This window comes from Ursus arctos, unplaced genomic scaffold, assembly GCF_023065955.2.
Source record: "Ursus arctos isolate Adak ecotype North America unplaced genomic scaffold, UrsArc2.0 scaffold_25, whole genome shotgun sequence".
NCBI lineage: Eukaryota > Metazoa > Chordata > Mammalia > Carnivora > Ursidae > Ursus > Ursus arctos.
The window spans coordinates 14511798-14531680 of record NW_026622930.1 but is presented as its reverse complement, the minus strand read 5'-3'; the positions used below and the strand labels follow the sequence as shown (position 1 = coordinate 14531680).

The 19883-nt window shown below is 34.4% G+C and overlaps 1 protein-coding gene across 11 annotated transcripts in view; it reads right to left on the bottom strand.

Moving 5' to 3' along the window:
- EML5 (EMAP like 5) overlaps window positions 1-19883 on the bottom strand; it is a 169731-nt gene that overhangs the window by 123639 nt on the left and 26209 nt on the right. For all 11 annotated transcript variants that reach the window (XR_006411285.3, XR_006411284.3, XM_044389980.3 and 8 more), the window contains exons 2-7: window positions 17534-17693; window positions 8450-8548; window positions 6557-6625; window positions 3684-3869; window positions 2057-2192; window positions 491-692 (exon numbers count right to left, since the gene is read on the bottom strand). Coding sequence is in view for 9 of the 11 variants with exons in the window: in XM_044389980.3 (XP_044245915.1) it covers window positions 491-692; window positions 2057-2192; window positions 3684-3869; window positions 6557-6625; window positions 8450-8548; window positions 17534-17693 (852 nt within the window). In the remaining 2 variants the exon portion in view is untranslated. The remainder of the gene's footprint in view (window positions 1-490; window positions 693-2056; window positions 2193-3683; window positions 3870-6556; window positions 6626-8449; window positions 8549-17533; window positions 17694-19883) is intronic.

The window sequence follows — 19883 nt, the reverse complement described above, 5'->3', positions numbered from 1 at the left end:
AAAAAAAATGATTTAGTCAAATAAATTACCGTGTATCCATGCAGTGGAATATTTTTTTTAAAGATTTTGTTTATTTGAGAGAGACAGCGAGTACAAGTGTGTGGGGGGGAAGGCAGATGGAGAAGCAGACTCCCCACTGACCAGGGAGTCCGACATGGGGCTTGATCCCAGGACCCCAGGATCATGACCTGAGCTGAAGACAAACGCTTAACCCACTGAGCCACCCCCGGCATCCCTTGCAGTGGAATATTATATGGCTATTAAAAAGGCAGAAATAGCTGTGTATATTTTGATATGTAGCTAACTCCAACTTATGTTATTAAGAGAAAAAAATCTTATAAATTGTTAATTCTACTAAGTAGCTATTAATTATGTTCATTTGCTATATTGCAAGCTGTTGATATTTAAACTGAAGTATTTTTATTAAGCTTTTCTTACATTTCTCTAAGGACAAATTCCAGCCTATGCAATTATATTTTAATTTGCTTACCTGACTGAACGATCATCACTTCCAGTCACAGCCAAAGGTTTTGTAGGATGGACGGCAAGTGCCCAAAGTTCACCTTCACAATGCCCTTGCATAATTAGGAAAGGTTTATTTCTTTCATGAACCACAATTTCGAAAATTTCACTGTCCTGTGTTCCAACTAGAATGTGGTCACCTCGCCAACACACACTCCTCACAGACAAACCTAATCAAAAGTAAATTGTATTTAAGATAAATGCTGTAATGATATAATGCCAAGCTGCTAAATCAATTTAATTTTTGTACCTTTTATACCTTAGATGTAAGATAAAAGGAATCTGCAAGTCTTTGATCCACACATTTTCTTCAATTTTCCATGTTGTTTGCTATATGGAATGATACTCCACATAGCAAATGATATGATATACCTAATTCCTATGCATCCTTCAAGACATACATTCTTCTTATTAGACAACTTCAGTCGTAGTCTGACCACTTCTTTAGCCAAAGTCTTATGACATAGTCTGCACCACGCAAAAAGCAACTATTCAGGAACTACCTGTATAGAACTGCATTATATTTTCTCTTATAATAATCTGACTTTTCATGTGTCTACATTTCATTTCTTCCATCTGCTCACAAAATCATTAAAAAAGAGAGACTTCTACTTTTTCTATATATTCCACAATCCCTTTTGTAACCTCAGCAAATCTAGTGTTTCTGTTTTCTCATCTGTATAACATAGCCAACATAAAGGTGCTGTGGACTTCACAATGTTCTTGTGAGGGTCAAATAAAAAAAAGTGTCAAATTATTTTGCAAACTTTAAAGTACAATAATGCTCAGCAAAACTAATGAAAATAATATAACAGTTAACATTTACTGGATGACTACTATGCGCCACTTTTAAACATTTTTACATATATTAAATTAGCTCATTTAATCCTATGAGATAGTTATTTTCACTTATGGATGACATTAAATATGTAGCCCAAGGTCACACACCTAGTAAGTGACTGAAATAAGGCTTAAACACAGGCCTCTGCAACTTCCAATCCTACTCCTATGAAACCACACTAGTGATTAACAGGGTTATTTTTATAGTGAAAGATGGTTTCATTATATCAATTTTTTAAATCCCCAAAGAAGAAAATATCTGCCAATTGCTGACAAATTTGGATGAAGGAAAAAAACATCTATATGCATTTAAATCATCCTGAGCAAAACCTTCCCCAATCCTCAACACACTTTATTTTCAACAGTTTGCTAAATATTTTACTATTAGAATGCTAAATGTAACTATTTTCAAAATCCAAGGTTACCTAAGCAAGCATGTATCACATCTCTAAGTCCCATTATAGCAAGCATTAGATATACAAAAGAATCCTCATCATTAACAGTAAACCTATACTGTCTTTAGGCAAATTCTCCTCTTCAATGAAAGGAATTCAATTAAATGCACACAGTATGAAGGGGCAAATTGAGTCTCATTTATATTTACAAAGCATACATTCATATTTACTAAAAGAAACAGACAATCTTTGCTACATTTATAATTTGCCTAGTAGTGAGACATTTGTTTTGTTATTACCTTTGTATCCCTGGTCTGTTTCCCTGAGATCAATCACAGTAATCGGTTTAAAAGTTAAATCCCAAAGACGAATACAGCCATCTCTGCCACCAGTAGCAAAGCCTTCTTCACAAGCATTCATACTAAAAATTCCTGCCTAGCAGAGAAAATAAAATAACTTAATATATACTCTTAAAGAAAATCTACTGTGTGTAGGTAGAAACCCACTTTAAAAGATTTTGATAGGACATTGGAATAAATATCAGAAAACATAAATAAGAATCTAGAAATAAATCTATGAATGAATATATATTCATATATATATATATATGAACACAATATACGACCAATATGGGCATAACAAAGTTAAGCCTATACCACGTATAAAAATGAACTACAGATAGATATAAAATTCTAAATGTAAGAAATAAGTATGTTAGAAAAGAGTCAGAAGGAAAAACTTATGTAACTTTGAACTATGAGGGACCTTTTTTGCAAGACAGGTTACCCACAAGCCACAAAGGAAAACAATTTTTCATATGAGAAAAGATAATCATAAGGAAAGACAAACAGATGGGAGAAATATCTGCAATGTGTAGGACTGTTGAAGGGTTAATAACCCTAACATACAAGTGAATAAAGAAAATCCAACAACAAAGATAACAAAAAAGAACAAAATGTAAGAAAAACTAATTAATAGAAAAGGAATTTCAAGTATCTAATAAATATATGAAATTTCACAAATAGGAAACAAAACAAGAAGTCACTTCTTGGCAGCCAGAAAACCACCCAAAATTTACAATAGTGGTCACATCCTCTACTGAAGAGTATGAGGAAGAAACTGGTATTTTTATATACTAATGAGGAAAACTTGAGTTGCCACAATTTTTATGGAAAAGAATCTGGTATTTGTGGTCTTCAGACATTTTGCTCAAAGCAAGTCCTGTTCTAAGTGGTTCTTTAATATACTTAATATGTAACATATTATCTATTTAATAGTGGGTCATATTAATACATTTAATAACTTTTCTATCTGAGGTCTTACTGCTAATCATGTGGCAGCCCTGCACTCTCTAGTTCCTTTCTCTATGTAAGGAACCCAACTACTGAAAACCCCTAATCAAAAAAAACAAAAACAAAAAAACTACAAGGTTTTAACAACAGATTTTTCCCCATGATTTGTTAACTTTTTTATATGAAAATTTCATTAATTACAAAAATTAAATTCCTTTGCCACTCACTTAATGAAAAAATATTAAAATTTAAAAGGTATATTTTTTTCTAGAACTATCCCCAAATTTCCCACTGGCAAATCAGCCACAAGATTACTAGATTTATTCTAATGCAGTTATCTAGAATATTTTTAGGTTGAATTTATCAAGTCTTTTATCAACACTACTCTGATAAAGATACCATACCAGAGCACTGGTTTGAACAAGGTACTAATTATACTAATAAACATCCGTTTGTCCAATCGCATAATGTTTCTTCATTGAAATCTTGAAAACAGACAAGTTAATTCAGTTAGAACAGCATTTTTCAAGTAACTGAATTGACTAGAAAGTCTGCTATATTATATAATCTTTAGTTCTAGGACAAGAAGGTAAGTAGTTATCTAAAAGTGTTTAAAATATGTAAATATACTTACAGTATGCGCTCCTTGTATTGTCCTTATAAGATTGATTCCTTTCCAAACATATATATCCCCATTAAGTGCACCAGAATATGTTAATTCATCCCTTGCACAGGCCAGGCACAAAATTGTTTGAAGGTCACCAGTCTTACCAAAGACCCCTCGTTTTGGGGTCAGAGCATTTCCACATAAACTCCAGAACTAAAAGGTACATAGTATAATCAAATTACCAAAGAATGCTTACAAAATGATGTAAAATATTTCTAATACTTTGAAGCTATATTAGAGCAGATGAAAAATTACCCAAGAAATCCCCTTATGAAACATTAGCATTCAAATGTTCACATTCTAATGTCGTCAAGAGCTATATTATAGCAGATAAGTCACTGGTTTTGATCCTTATCTAAGGACTAAGGAAGGTGAACTAGATTATTTTTTAAAATAGGCATGGAACACTACATCAAAAACTAAGGATATACTGTATGGTGACTAACATAACATAATAAAAAATTATTTAAAAAAAAAAGGCTATGCTTCCCTCCTTTGGTCTCTGAAAAAAATCTACTTGTAACTCAGGTAAGTAAAAGAATTGGTTATGCATTAGCAATGAAAATGAAGATAAGACACTATATACTAATAGGAAGGAGGACCAAACCTAACATTCAATCTTTGATGAAGATGGGGAAAAAATGTTGCTCTCATTGATATTTTCAAAGCTGAGCAATTTCTTTACTCATAAAGCTTAAAAATAAAAGAGAAACAAATTTAGAATAATTTGCTCATTTTTAGAGGAAAATGAGAAGTCAAAGACAAATCTTCATGACCAGGGTTTTTATTCTTTTATGTGGATTCAGGTAAATTTTAATAGTTTGCAGAAAGAAAGAAACAAAAATGGAACAGGGCAAGGATATATAGACTAGTTCTGCATAAAGAAATTTGGCCCAGAGAGTAAATTCAACTTTATAATAAGTAAATTACCACTTAAAGTAACATAATTTATTAATACATAGAGATCTTACCTCGTCTTTCAGATCTTATTTTAAGACCTAAAGATCTTAAAACCTGAAGCCTCAAAAAACTAAAAATTATGATGCTTATCCACTCAAATAACTAATGAATGCTTTAATGAAACTTTATGATTTTTAATTCTAAAAGCTCCATGATTCCTGTGCACAAGGATAGCTAGTTCTCTTCTTTTCAGCAAATCCCTATTTCAGTCTATTATTTTCATCTAGGTGAGTGATTCTCAACTTTGGCTGCACATTAGACTCACCTGAGGGAAACGATAAAACATGGTATGCCTGGGCCCCCACCGAGATAAACTGAGACAATCTCTGGAGAGTCAAACTCAGGTATCCAAATAATTTTCATGCTCAGAGTAAATAACTACTGTTCCATAATCCCGATCAATAGCATCAAACAGAACTTTCTGTGGTGATGAAAACATTCTCTCTGAACATATACTGTCCAACAGAGCAACCACTGGATACATGTGGACCTTAAACATTTGAAATGTGACTACTGGGATAACTGAAGACATGATTAAATTTTATTTAATTTTAATTAACAATTTAAATAGCTACATGTGGCTAGTTGCTACTGTACTAGCCAAGGAAGTTCTAGATCATCTTTGGGACTTCGTATCCTCACAGGTATTGCCTGCAAAGAGATCTACCCTACTTTTTATTGACTCTACCAAAAGAAAAGAAATGTAACTCATAATAAAAATATAGCTTAGTTCAGAAAAAATAGTTTAAAACCTGAAAATGGACCTTTCAGTTTTATTTACAATATAAAACAGTAAGATCTGTTTATTAATTTGCCAATAAGTACAACGTCATCTTGTTGATCACAGATGAAAAAGACAAAAATTTCTACCTTCACGGTGCTTATATGATGTACCCAAAACCTAACATAGAGCCTTTTGCTACTGAATATTTGTTCAAAAAGTATTTAATACTATTTATTATCAAATCAGTACCAGAACATCAAAACCAGAATTGCAGTGGCAGCTAAAGATGCTTTGGAGACAATGTGGATGGAAGTGAGGATAACAAAGAAAGAAGGTGAACACAGAACCTTACTTACTAGGAATTAACTGTTACAAGAAACTGTTAAATCAGATAATGGGAGAAAAACAAGTATTTCCAATCTGCACCAGGGATTTAAGAGTAACTGTAAACATAAGAATGAATATCACCACTGACCAAATGGGCTTCAAAACCTGAACTATAACTATAAAACAAAACTCAGCTTTCATAAGCAAAATAAACTGTGGCTACCATAGGCTAAAGTCAAACCAGAGAGTAAATATAGAGAGAGGAAAAGAGAACACTTTCGTAAAGATGACCATGTGCTAAGAACTATGACATGCACTTAAATAAATACTGCCTTATTTAATCCACTATATAAGTCACAGTTTTAAGATGGGAAAAAAGCTCAACGAGGCTACATGACTCATCCTAGGTCAAACAGTGCGAAGTGTATGTGGCAAAGCCAACACTGTCCATGCAGCTTCCCACACCATCGTATCTCTGTGAAAGAAACCTCTTACTTTCCTCGGTTTCCTATGCTCACATTTTATTCTGTAAGTGAAATATGAGAAAACAAGATGAACACAGTAAAGCCTACTTCACAAGACTATAAATTCCTTTATGAATAGTGTTAGATTCATTCCCTACTCACACCTACATCTCTGACAGCGACTCACACACAGTCATGACACAATAAATACCTGTTAGGTTGAACATCAGAATGCTAAAACATTGACATTTTAAAAATAAGTCCTGTCAAAATCCTAAGACTACCCTAAGTTGTAAATAGTGTGGTTTGTACTTAGCAGCAGAGTAAGTATACATGACGATTATGAAACAAGACCCTTCTAGTACCTTAATATGTTTTACACCACAGCTGACAAGTTTATTTGGCTGGTACAAATCCCAAGAGATATCAAATATCTGCAAACAAATCAGATTCATGGTTAAAATACTTATTTTCAGAATCATTTAAGAATCCATCCAAAAGACCAAAAACCCCAAAACCCTACCTATCATAAAATAATATTCCTCACTAAATAATCAGAATCTCACATTTCATGATCTTTTGAGAAATAAATATGTAATTATATGAACAAAAACTACTTCTTAGCCTCTATGAACTTTACAAAACAACTAGTGAAGTGAAAATTAATACCTCTATTTTTAATTAAAAAAAATATGGTCCATAAGTTATAAGAATAATTCAACAGAACTAGGGCATGAGGCAGGTACCTACATAATTTTTACAGGAGCAAGATACTGATTGGAATGTACATTTAACTTATACAGCTAGAAACACAGAACTTTAAAGTAATTGAAATAGAGTACATTTTTCTAGCTTTCTATCATACAGAACTACTTACATAAAGAATCACAATATTTATTTCACGGTATAAATTCTGTTTTTATTTTTTAGCTTTATTGCTTATGGGTCGAACAAAACTAACCTATACTTAAGTTTTGGAGATCCCGGGCTTTGCTCTTGTCTAAGATTCCCAAAACTCTAAATACATACAGACCATTTTTGTTACAAGAGCAAACAATAAAAAACCCAGATGAAATAAAATATACATTGGAATCATGCACTTTAATAATAAAAGAAATAAAAGAAAAACTAACATTTGAAAAATAATTTCATAGCAGAAAAAATTATTCTGTTAGTCTGTACCATGTTTCTTTGACACTCATCTGCATAATCACCTAATGATGCTTATTACCTTTAAAAATGTACAAAATTATTCTCTCCAGTGATACTAAAGAATGTATCTTATAAATTAATGTTTCACAACTCACCATGACACAGATTACATGAAAACCATATTGTGCAAGTTTAAAATACTAACCACCAAAATACTCTAAATTCTGACAGTACCATTTTTCATAATAATCAATCTATTTGCTAAATCCAAAGTGTGAAATGCTTTGATCTAAGTCAGAATACACAACTAATAAAATATACCTAACACTTTAATTATCTAAATTGTGTTTGTGAGTGTGTAACAGGCCCATTTGAGAATCTGCTAAAAAACAAGTACATTTACCAAAATGCAAATACACACAAAATTCTCTATACAACTTTTATACATTCATAGATTTCACTCCTCCCACCCCCTCCCCACAGAATTAATGACTACATCTCCTGTGCTGGTTCAGATTAGAATTTTACTACACAGAAAAAAATGAGAGATTTTTAAGGGTTTATGATAAAGTTTTTGATATATGTTTACAAAAGTAGTATAACACTTAAAAAGCTGACTATGAAGTATCTTCTATATTAATTTAAGCAGCTTAGAATAAGGAATATATTTTTAATAAGTTTCCAAAATAAAAAATGTTAGGTCTCTAAAATGTTTTTAATATAATTTCAAATTCAGACACGTACTATCATGTTTCACTTTAATTATTATACATACATAACAAACCAGTGATAAACAAAACTACACAGACCCTAGGCATGAGCTGTCCAATTTTTAAATGGAGGTCTGAATAACTTAAAATTCATCATTTTTGCTGAAGTAAACAATGGTTAAAAGCTTTATGCTAACACTACACGTATTGAGTCATATTTTTGAGTACTACAACATATATACATTCTAAAATTTTATTAGCATTTGCAATTGTACTTTAAATTTTTAATTACATATGAGCTATCTGGCAATAACAAAGCATGGAAACATAAAATCCCCTGGCTCTCCTCTTTTTCCCATCCAATACCCAGTAGGAACCCCAAAGGGGAATACTTACTCTATCTGTGTGACCAGGGGCCATAGATAACATTTTCCCCCTCTTCCAATCCCAAACACAAACGGCATTCTTTGAATCAAGTCCAACTGAAACCAGGCGCTGAATTATATCCAAGAAGTCCACGAGGGAATAAAAAGGCAAACAAATCAAAAAGGAACCAAATTATAAATGGCAAACAAATTATACTCATGGGTATTATAAACTTACACATTAAAAGTTACAGATTTATATTCTGCATCAAAACTTACACATTTATATTATATAGACCTCACAGAGAAATGCTGGATGTATTTTATCTTAATATTCATGTACGTGTAGTTCTTCACATTAAGAAACAGAAGAGAGACTTCCATTCTAACAGTAGGACTGACAAAATACCCTAAACATCTCTCCCACTAAAAACTAAAAATGCTGGACAAAATGTAAAAACATCTTTTTAAATGCACTGCTGAGCTGTCAAGGAATTATGAAATCTGGAACAAAAACAAAGAGATTTCGGACGGGAAACCCGGAAGGTAAGAGAGCTCCCACATCCACTTTATTCTAAAGGTACCAGCTAACTCCTAAGAAGCCTGGTTTTTGTTCTATAGGCTGAACGAAAATAGGAGATAAAGTTTAGGGCCAGTCCAAGGTGTAGATTTGAACTTCAGCCTTCTGACTAAAGCAGTGAACTCCTCAGAATAAGGGAAGACAAGAAACCACCCCTTTAAAAAAAGGGAGCAGGTGGCAATGCATGAAGGGGAAGACAAACATGTGGTCATACGGCCTAACTCCACATTAATTATGAACCCCTCAAGTGGAAAATTTCAGAGTGGTCCTGAGGGTTTCGGTCTTCAAACATCTTCAACAGTGTAGCACAAATATAAATCCTATCTGGAGAACTGACACTTCCATTCATCCCTCAAAGAATTCCTACAGGTAGCAATTCAATAAACATAAAAATAAACAAACACCCCAACCACCAAAACCATGGGAAATAAGGGACCATGAGTAAGAATCAGCAAGTCAAGACAAACAGCAAAATCAGTCCTAGAAAACATGAGACACTGGAATTATGAGGTGAAGAGAGAAATAAAATTAAGGTTTCAAAGTATCTTCATACAAGCAAAGAATAGGAGACTATAAAAAGTATTCAAGCAGATCTGAAGAAGCAAATGGAATTTCTAGAAATGAAAAGTAAATGAAATTTAAAACAGAGTGGAAGAGTTAAATAGGCAATTAGAGGGAAATGAAGGTACAGAGTTAAGAAGAGGAGACAGTGAGATGGAAAGTGTGAGAGGGGTTAAGAAACACAAAAGACGGACTTCTAGCCATGAAGGAGTATCAGGGTCTGAGCTTGCCCCCACCATAAACAACTAGAAAACTATAAAATCTACAAAACAAATGCTTTCAGACATTCATAACAGGAAGTGAAGCACTGTGATCCCTGAAAGAGGGAGAAACAAACAAGGTGAGACCTGCACTTGCCCCAGCCTTCACCTAGGAGACAATTTGCAGATTATAGCACAGAAAGGTAGAATCCAAACAGAGCCCAGCAGACTTGCTGATTTGAGAAGACAGTCTGGAGTTCAGAGAGGTCAAGATGGCTAGAATTTGCAGAATAGAGAAAGAAAATTTGTTTATGGGTCCCCTTGAGAAGACCAATCTTCGCATGGATAGGGTGAAATCCATGAGGCCATGCAAAGAACAAATTCGGGGCGGGGGAGAAGCAATTACTGGGGAGCTAAAGCCAAAAAATTCCCAGAGATCACAAAGGGTCAGGATCCCTTGAGTTCCCAATAACCAGAATGTAGATATCTCTTTGAATTCACTAGATATTCAGTGGGGATCCCAGAAGAGTCACAACTTAGTGGTGAAATTAAACCAATAGTGCTAGAGGAAGAGCTACTCTAGTCCTGTCCCCCAAAAGCTGAAAGCAAGCTTTCACGAGGATCAAACTGATCCACAAGGAACTTAACTACCTGCCAGAACAATGTCCAAAATATTTTAAAGGAATACAACAAAATCTAGAATTCAGAATGTAACACAATGTCCAGCATCCAATAAAACAAATTACGGGACATGTGAACAAAGAGAAAAATGTGATGAACAACCAGGAGAAAAATCAGTTAATAGAAACAGACCTAAGAATCACAGAAATGATTAAAATTGAGACATTAGCTATTAAAATGAAAATGTTCAAGATGCTCAAGAATTATTTAAGATTTTATTTTAAGTAATCTCTACACCCAACATGGAGCTCGAAACCACAACCCTGAGATCAAGAGTCACATGCTCCACTGACTGAGCCAACCAGAAGCCCCATTCAAGAATTATTTTAAAACATACAAGGAATAAAATAAGAAACAGAAGATATAAAAGAACACATAGAACTTGTAAAAATAAATGTTAAATTATGTGAAATAAAAATTCATGCCATAGATTAATAGCAGCTTAGAGCATTAAGAAAAGATAAATGAACTTGAAGACATAGCAACAAAAACTACCCAAAATAAAGCATAGAAAGAAGGGGAAAAAAATTAATAGTGCCTTGGCTAACTTTAGAAAAACGTCAAGTGGTATAACATATAAGTCATTGTAGCTCCACAAGGAGAAGATGGAGGAGAAGAAAAAATAAAACTGAAGAAATAATGGCTAAAATTTTCTAAATGTGATGAAGCCCATAAACCCAGAAATCTAAGAAGCTCAATAAACTCCCAGCAGAAATAATCACACACACTGGAAAACATACATCAACACAAATGGTAATCAAATTGTCAAAACCAGTGGTAAAGAGAAAAATCTTAGAAACGGCCAGAAAAAAAGACAATTTGGGTAGAGAGGATCAGAGATTTAAAAATTATCCTAGACCTCATCTGAAGCTATGCAAATCAAATGACAACAAATAACCTCTTTAAAATGCTGAGGGGATGTGCCTGGGTGACTCAGTCCATTAAGCTTTGGACTCTTGATTTTGGCTCAGGTCATGGTCTCAGGGTCATGGGACTGAGCCTACAGTGGGCTCAGTGCAGAGTCTGTTGTCCCTCTCTCTCTGGTCCTCCACCGCTCACACTTTCCAATCTCTCTCTCTCTCTCTAATAAATACATACAATTTTTAAAATGCTGAGGGGAAAAAGGTAACATTGAATAGTATACCTAGCAAAATTATCTTGGGAAAATTGGGTCAAATAGTCTTTTTCAAGTAAACAGAATGTGAGAAAATAGGCCATCAACAAACCTGCACTAGAAGATATGATAATGGAAATTTCTTCAGGCAGACAGAAATGATACACATGTGAATGAAGAACGCCCAAATGGTAAATATGTAAATAAGACTTTTGTTTTTAATTTTTTAAAAAACTGTTTAAAGCAAGAATAACAGTTATGAAATTTACAAAGTATGCATAAGTAAAATGAATAACAATAGCACAGTAAACAGGAGAAACAGAATACATATATTTTTCCACATCCTTTCCAAGTGCATGAGTTTCATAAAGATCACAAAATAAGCCCAAATTAAAAAAATTAAAATATAGATTATGCTGTCTGACAAAAACAGATATTAGAATAACAGGAAGTTGTACAGAAAATCCTCCAAATGGGTGGAAATTAATAATACACTTCTAAGTAACTGAAGGGCTGAAGAAGAAATCATAAAGATCAGCCCACAACACATAATTTGAAAAGCACTGGTTTAGAAGCAGGGGTCAGCAAACTATAACCCTCAGGCCAAATCTTGCCTACACCCTGTTTTTGTAAATAAAATTATATTGGAGCACAGCCATACCCATTCTTTTACAAGTTGTCTATGACTGTTTTCCCACCACAATGCAGAGCTGAGTAGTTGAGCCAGAGACCATATGGTCTACAGAGCTGAAATATTTCCAATCTGACTGTTACAGAAAGTTTACTAATCTCTGATTTAAAGCATAGATGCTGGTACCAGACTGCCTAGGTTTGAACACTAGCTCCATTTCTCACTAACTGGATTACTTTCAGCAGTTATGCAGCCTCTCTGTACCTTAGTTTTCTCTATTAAGTGGGGATAATAAGTGTTTCATAGGGTTAACATGAGAATTAATATACATTTTTATAAGAGAGTTACTATATGATTAATGTTATATAAATGTTTGCTATCATCATTATTAATTTACCATAACATTAATTAGCTTTAAGAACCCATGCCCTCAGGGCATCTGGGCGGCTCAGTCAGTTGAGTGTCTAACTTTTGGTTTCGGCTCAGGTCACGATCTCATGGGTTGTAAGATTGAGCCATGAGTTGGGGCGGGGGGGGGGGGGGGGCGTCCGTGCTTAGCAGGGAGTCAGCTTGAAGATTATCGCCCTCTGCCCCTCCCCCCACTCATACACAGGCATGCATGGGTGCACTCGCCTGCACACGCTCTCTAATAAATAATTAAATCTTTTAAAAAAATGAAATAACCTATGCTCTCTTCCTGTCCAAATGAGAAATGCCATTTGGTACCCAGTTAGAAACAGATTTCTGCAAAGTAGAATTACTATTTAAACCCTCAAATGGGTGGAATGAATGGCTCCCTTAAAAAGATACAGTATATAGTCTGTTTTGGCTCTCCATCATATCATGCTGGCAGAAATCTCAAGGGAACAAGAGGAGAGGATTTGCTTTCTTGAGTCTTTAATAGTTGGGAACTATAGGGTATCGTTAAGTACCTGGCTAAAAGAGATCTTTACCTACTGTGTAGAGATTAAAATTTCACAAGACAAGAATCAAGCGAGGGACAGTTAGAGGGGCACTGTCCTTTCTCTCTGACTTGGCTCATCATACACACACAGCAAACCACAACTGGTCGAAAGCTTTAAACTCCATATATCTCCATAGAGCCTCCAAACATCCAGCTCTGTATAGGCAGTAACAAGAGAGATCTGGGAGCACTTCCCTGTAGCCCTGATAAACTTACGTAGCCAAAACCAACCTCCCTCAGCATAGGTTAAGCAACAGCAGAGAGGATAAGGTAGAAATAACCAAGCCAATACTATTTCCTCTCCTAGCTTTCTGTCATTTTTTACTTTATCATTTTTTATCACATTTAACCCAGCCTAGGTAGGTGAGGAAGAGGATAAGCTTTTCCAGTAAAAGTAATGCTTTAGGGGCGCCTGGGTGGCTCAGTCAGTTGAGCGTCTGCCTTCAGCTCAGGTCATGATCCCAGGATCCTGGGATGGAGCTATTTGCCAAGCTCCCTGCTCAGCGAGGAGTCTGCTACCCCATCTCCACAACCCCCCCCCCCATACACGCACGTGTGCGCGCTCTCTCTCTCAAATAAATAACATTTTTTAAAGTAATGCTTTAACTGTATCTGGGAAGATTGAGGACGATTTGGGAAGAAAAGTAAGAGAAAGTGCCTTTCAGATCAAAGGACACTAAAATTAGATCATGGTGCTTTCAGGAAAAAGCCTAATTCAGGGCGGCTGAAGGGAGGAGTGCCACCTGGAAAGGGGCAGGAGACAAAGCTGGAAAGACAGGGCATAGCCCGAGAAAGAATAAACTTTGTGTTTTAATAGAGTTGGAATAAAGAGAGATTCAGTTTTAAATGTATAATATATGGTATATCTGTATGACACTCAAGGGAGGGAGTATCTGAAGTTAAGGAGAGAAGCTGGGGCCACTGTTAACTGACGTGGGCGTTAAAATCATGGCTCTAAATGATCACCTAGAGAGAATAAGTAAAAAGAAAAGAAGGCTACAGACTCCTAAAGAACACTGACATTTAAGAAGCAGACAGAAGGAAAAGCTCCTTTAAAGATAATTAAGAAGTAAAAGTCAGAGAGGGAGAAAGAAAACCATATAAAGAAGCCTCTATCCAGCTTCCCAAATTCCTCCTTGATCTTAGTCCTGAACAAAATTTTGGTTGTGCCCATTAATTGAATTGGAAGTATTTATTAAAAAGTTCTAGCACATTAAATACTCAAATAAGAAAAATATCCTAATAGACACAACTAGATGATCTCATAAGTTCCTGCAACTGTGAAACATATTCAAATAAGGAACAATTACACTTAAAAGATTTTAGTGTGGGGGTCCTTGTGATCTCAGTGTTCATTACATAAGAACTAACGGTCATAATGTTACAAAGTAAAATCACAAATTTTGCAAAAGACGCAGGGCTTAGTGGAGTAAATGCTGGTAAAATCATACATAAAGCCATCAGAAATTAGAATCTGGCAAAGAAATAGAAAAAAAAAAAAACCTCAAGAAGAATACTTTAGGCACCTGAGATATGTCCTGATATCAAGAGATTGCTGAAAGGCACTTGAAAAAACCAGTGAACTCCCCTAATATTTTTGCAAAAATTACTCTCTTCATAACCATGTGCCAAAAGTCAAAGGTAAACTAAAGCATTTTATCTTGTACCATCATGTAACTGACAAAATTAGGTTAAAAAATTAACACTAGGGATGCCTGGGTGGCTCAGTCATTAAGCATCTGCGTTGGGCTCAGGTCATGATCCCAGGGTCCTGGGATTGAGCCCTGCTACACAGGACTCCCTGCTCAGTGGGAAGCCTGTTTCTCCCTCTCCCACTCCCCTTGCTTGTGTTCCTCTCTCTCAAATAAATAAATCTTTAAAAAAATAAAATTAACACTATTCTTATTTATTCTGTGAATCACCAGAGCTATAAATATAGCTTAGATTTTAATATGAAAAATGTTTTTATAATGTATTATATTTTCTTTTTTTTTTTAAAAAAGATTTTATTTATTTATTTGACAGAGAGAGAGAGAGCCAGCGAGAGAGGGAACACAAGTAGGGGCAGTGGGAGAGAATGAAGCAGGCTCCGAGCGGAGGAGCCTGATGGGGGGCTCGATCCCAGAACGCCGGGATCACGCCCTGAGCCGAAGGCAGACACTTAACAACTGAGCCACCCAGGCGCCCCTGTATTGTATTTTCAAGACAAAGTACCACTCAAATTCCCCTTCTTCCCACTAAGAAATCTGAATCCCTGTTTGATATGCATTTATATAAGTAGACTTTTCAGGTCCTAATTATTCACAATAAGGCAGACTTCTGGTATTAGAGTGGATATTCAGTCCATTTAGAAGAAAGCCTCTGGGAAAATAACATTCAGCATTACTACCAACAGGGAACTCATTCATTGGATAAATCTTAACAGAGCACTTATAGTTTCAAATCTAACAGAAAATGCAAAAATCATAAAATATTTCCTAGTTGATATCTCATAACAGTTTATAGATTAGTGAATAGATAAGTTCTCAAATATATTTAACTAAAGCATTTTCTCATTAATTTGAGAGATACTCTTCTTAACTTAATCTTCAATTTGCAGTAGTTCCTTATAAGCTTTAACTATATTTAAGATGGATGAATTCCTTGTGAAATATAAATCACTACCTCCTAAGTTCCATGTTTGGGAGGCAGGAGAGTACTGTGGTTAAAAAATATGAGCTTTTGGAGTGTGACTGACCTGGGTTTCCGCTCTGGCTCCATTTACTAGCTGTGTAACCTGGGGCAAGTTATTTAACCTCTCTAAGTCTCAGTTTCTTTATCTGTAAAATAGAGATAATAATAGTATCTATTTCATAGGGTTGTTGTGAGGATTAAGTAAGATAAGGTAGGCTTAGCACAATGCTTGGTACTTAGTATGTGCTCAATAACTTTTAGCTGTTATGTTTTTTATAAGCTTCAATTTTTAAGTAACACATTTTCATGAAGATCTGTGATAATAAAATACATGTACCCAAGGCTTTCCTTATAAGTCGTTTAAAATAAGCAAAATTAGAGGCCTTCAACTAGGAAAAGCTATGGGCGTGACTTTTCCTTGCATATATTAAAGAAATTCCTCAACAATGCAATATATTACATTTAGAAAGAGCAATTTCAAAATTAGGAAGAAAACATCTATGTTTAAAGTATACAGATGCTTATTATAGTTAATACATCTTGGACTTCATAACACTTTTGGTAAATGATTTAAAAAAACTGGAGCTTTGTTTCATAAAATTTAATCTCCTACGAGGTAGGTAAGGGTATTATACTCTTCCTTTAAAAGAAAATTGATATGAGGACAATAGGGACTTGAAAAACAACAGCAAAAATGGGACAAGAATTAAGGTTCTATAATTGCCAATCACTGCTACATAGTGATATTAAACCTAGAAGCACATTCTTCCCCCAAATGAAAGGTTCCAGTTAAGTCTTTAAAGAGCTCTTACCAGACTCTTAACAGAAAGTGATATTAATCTATGCTACTCAAAAAAGCTACTCCCCAGTTATAAATAAAACATCTACTTCTAATTTTCAAGAGAACAGAACACAATGTAATGTTTCTGTAAAATATCAATCTATAAAATTAATTTTATGAACTGAAAAGCAGGTAACTAAAATTTTTCTAAAAATTAAAATGATTTTTAAAGTCTAATTTTAACATGAAAATTTAAAGACTATAAATTAACCACATCTGTAAAATTCAACTTCTTACTACTTCTTAAATATGTTTAGGTATAACAAGTTCCATGAAAGCACCATGAAAAAGTTCTTGGCATGTTTAATTTTTTTTAACAATCATTAACTAGAAGTAGATAATAATTTGGGAACTGATAAGTGGAATAATTATATCCTTTGTTTTCAACTTTGATTTTGTATAAAAATACCTCATATTATAGGAACTGCCTCTCTTTTCAATAAAAAATGTAATTTTAACAGAAACCTTTAAAATAACTGAAAACTAAAATGTATACAGCTCTACTTAGAGAAACTTAGTTTTCCTAAGATGTCTCCCATCTGTCTTATCAACATGCACTAAGTGGAAAAGAGTTATTTATATGTAAAGTTTTCTAGAACAACCAGGTAATATTCTACTGAGTCAGAATCTCTTTGGCTTTCTTAATAGTATTAATTAAAAAGTTCTTCATACATGAAATAAAGACTCCTTATTGTTCTTATTTTTCTCATATTTATTAACTATCCACCCAACCTACCTACCTCTACCCTTGAACAAACAGGTACTTTTCATCTATTGCTTTCCAATTTAACATTTATAGATTTATAATCATTTCTTATAGTACACATTTTTAAGATATAGTTTAGGAAAGGAAAAAAAAATATCACATACCTGTCCATCTAAGTCGAATGCTAAACAGGCTATACCATGTGTATGAACATCCTTTAGAACTGATATGGTCTGCACAGTGTATGAATCCCAAACGCATATATAAGGCTCTTTCCCAACTTGTCCTGTTGCTACTAATACTCGTTCAGGATGCAATGCAAGGCTGCAAAATAAACAAATAAACTGACTTAAAAATTATTATAAAAAAATTAAATTAAAAAATAAATGAAATTGCTTATAGAGCTTTTATAGTATTTGATATATGTAAACTTTATATACACCAATGCAAAAATTATGTTATCCATTTAAAATAATTTGGGTTTAAAGTAACTTCTACAAAAATCCATGCTAAGAGTTATTACTTGACTAGTACATGTATGTGAAAAGCAATTGATGATAGACTTCGTAATCTCTGTAATAAGATACCGTGTGTGTAAACTTTGCAAGAAAAGAATTGTTACAAGGGATCAACTGCACCACAGCAACAAATTAGCAGCAACCTTACCAAATGCCATTTTCTGATTTGGGATTCATCTTGTTTTTAAGCCCTCTCTCCTATTTTACTCTTTTATTGGATAATGTTAGACCAAACCTTAGTGTCCAAAAATAGTATTTAGTAGCACTCCTCCAATAATACTTTAATTACAAATCCCATTCTTAATTGAAGTAAAATTGGTATGTAACATTATATAAGTTTCAGGTATACAATATTATAATTAAATATCTGTATTCGTCTCAAAATGATCACCTCCAAAAATCTAGTTACCATCTATTACCATACATTTGAGTTCCTTCACCCATTTCGCCCACCCCTCAACCACCTACCCTTGTAGTACCACCACTACTCTTGTGGTAACCGCCAATCTGTTTTCTGTGAATGAGTTTTTTGTTTTATTTGTACTGGTTTTTTAGATTCACCTATGACTGAGATCATATTGTTTTTTACTTTCTCCTTCTAACTTAGTTCACTTAATACCTTCAAGGTCCATTCATGTTGTTGCCTCTGATTTCACTCTTTTTATGGCTGAGTAGTAGTCCATTGTGTATATATAATACCACACCTTTATCCATTCATCCACTCAGGCACATTTAGGTTGTTTCTATTTCTTTTTTTTTATTTTTTTTTATTTTTTTTTAAAGATTTTATTTATTTATTTGACAGAGATAGAGACAGCCAGCGAGAGAGGGAACACAGGCAGGCAGAGTGGGAGAGGAAGAAGCAGGCTCATAGCGGAAGAGCCTGATGTGGGGCTCGATCCCATAACGCCGGGATCACGCCCTGAGCCGAAGGCAGACGCTTAACCGCTGTGCCACCCAGGCGCCCCTAGGTTGTTTCTATTTCTTAGCTATTGTAAATGATGCTGTAAGTAACAACAGGCTGCATATATCATTTTGCATTGTTTTCACATTCTTCAGATAAATGCCCAGAAGTGGAGCTGCTAGATAGTATGGCAGTTCTATTGTCAACTTTTTAAGGTACAGCCATAGTGTTTTACATAGCGGATGCACTAATTTACATTCCCAGAACTTTATTTATGAAGGTTCCCGTTTCTCCACATTCTCTCCAACACTTGCTTTTTCTTGTCTTTTTGATGATAGTTAATCTACCCTTGTGAGGTGATACCTCATTGTGGTTTTGATTTGCATTTCCCTAATAATTAGTGATATTGAACATCTTTTCATGTGCCTGCTGGCCACTGATTTATCTTCTTTGGAAAAATGTATATGCATATCCTCTGCCCATTTTTTAAATCAGATTTTTTGGTTAAGTTGTATGAGTTCTTCATATATTCTGGATATTAATCCCTTGCCAAACATGTAATTTTGGCAAATATCTCCTCCCATTCAGTAGGTTGCTTTTTCCTTTTGATGGTTTCTTTCACCATGCAGAAGCTTTTTAGTTTGATGTAGTTCAATTTGTTTACTTTTGCTTTGGTTTCCCTTGGTCTTTGAAGTCAGAGCCGCAAATACACTGCAAAGACTTATGTCAAGGAGCTTACCACCTCTTTTCTTTTAGGAGTTTTATGGTTTCAGGTTTTACATTCAAGTTTTTAATCCATTTTCAGTTAATTTTTGTGTACAGTATAAGACAGTGGTCAAGTTTCATTCTTTTGCATGTGGCTGTCCAGTTTTCCCAACACCATTTATTAAGAGACTGTCCTTCCTCCATTTTATGTTCTTGGCTCCTCTGTCGTAAATTAATTGTCCATATATGCGTGGGTTTATTCCTGGACTCTCAATTCTGTTTCATTGATCTATGTGTCTGTTTTTATGCCAATACCATACTGTTTTGGTTACTATAACACAAATCACATTTCAAGAAACAGAAAAGTCACCCATAGTTCACAGAAAA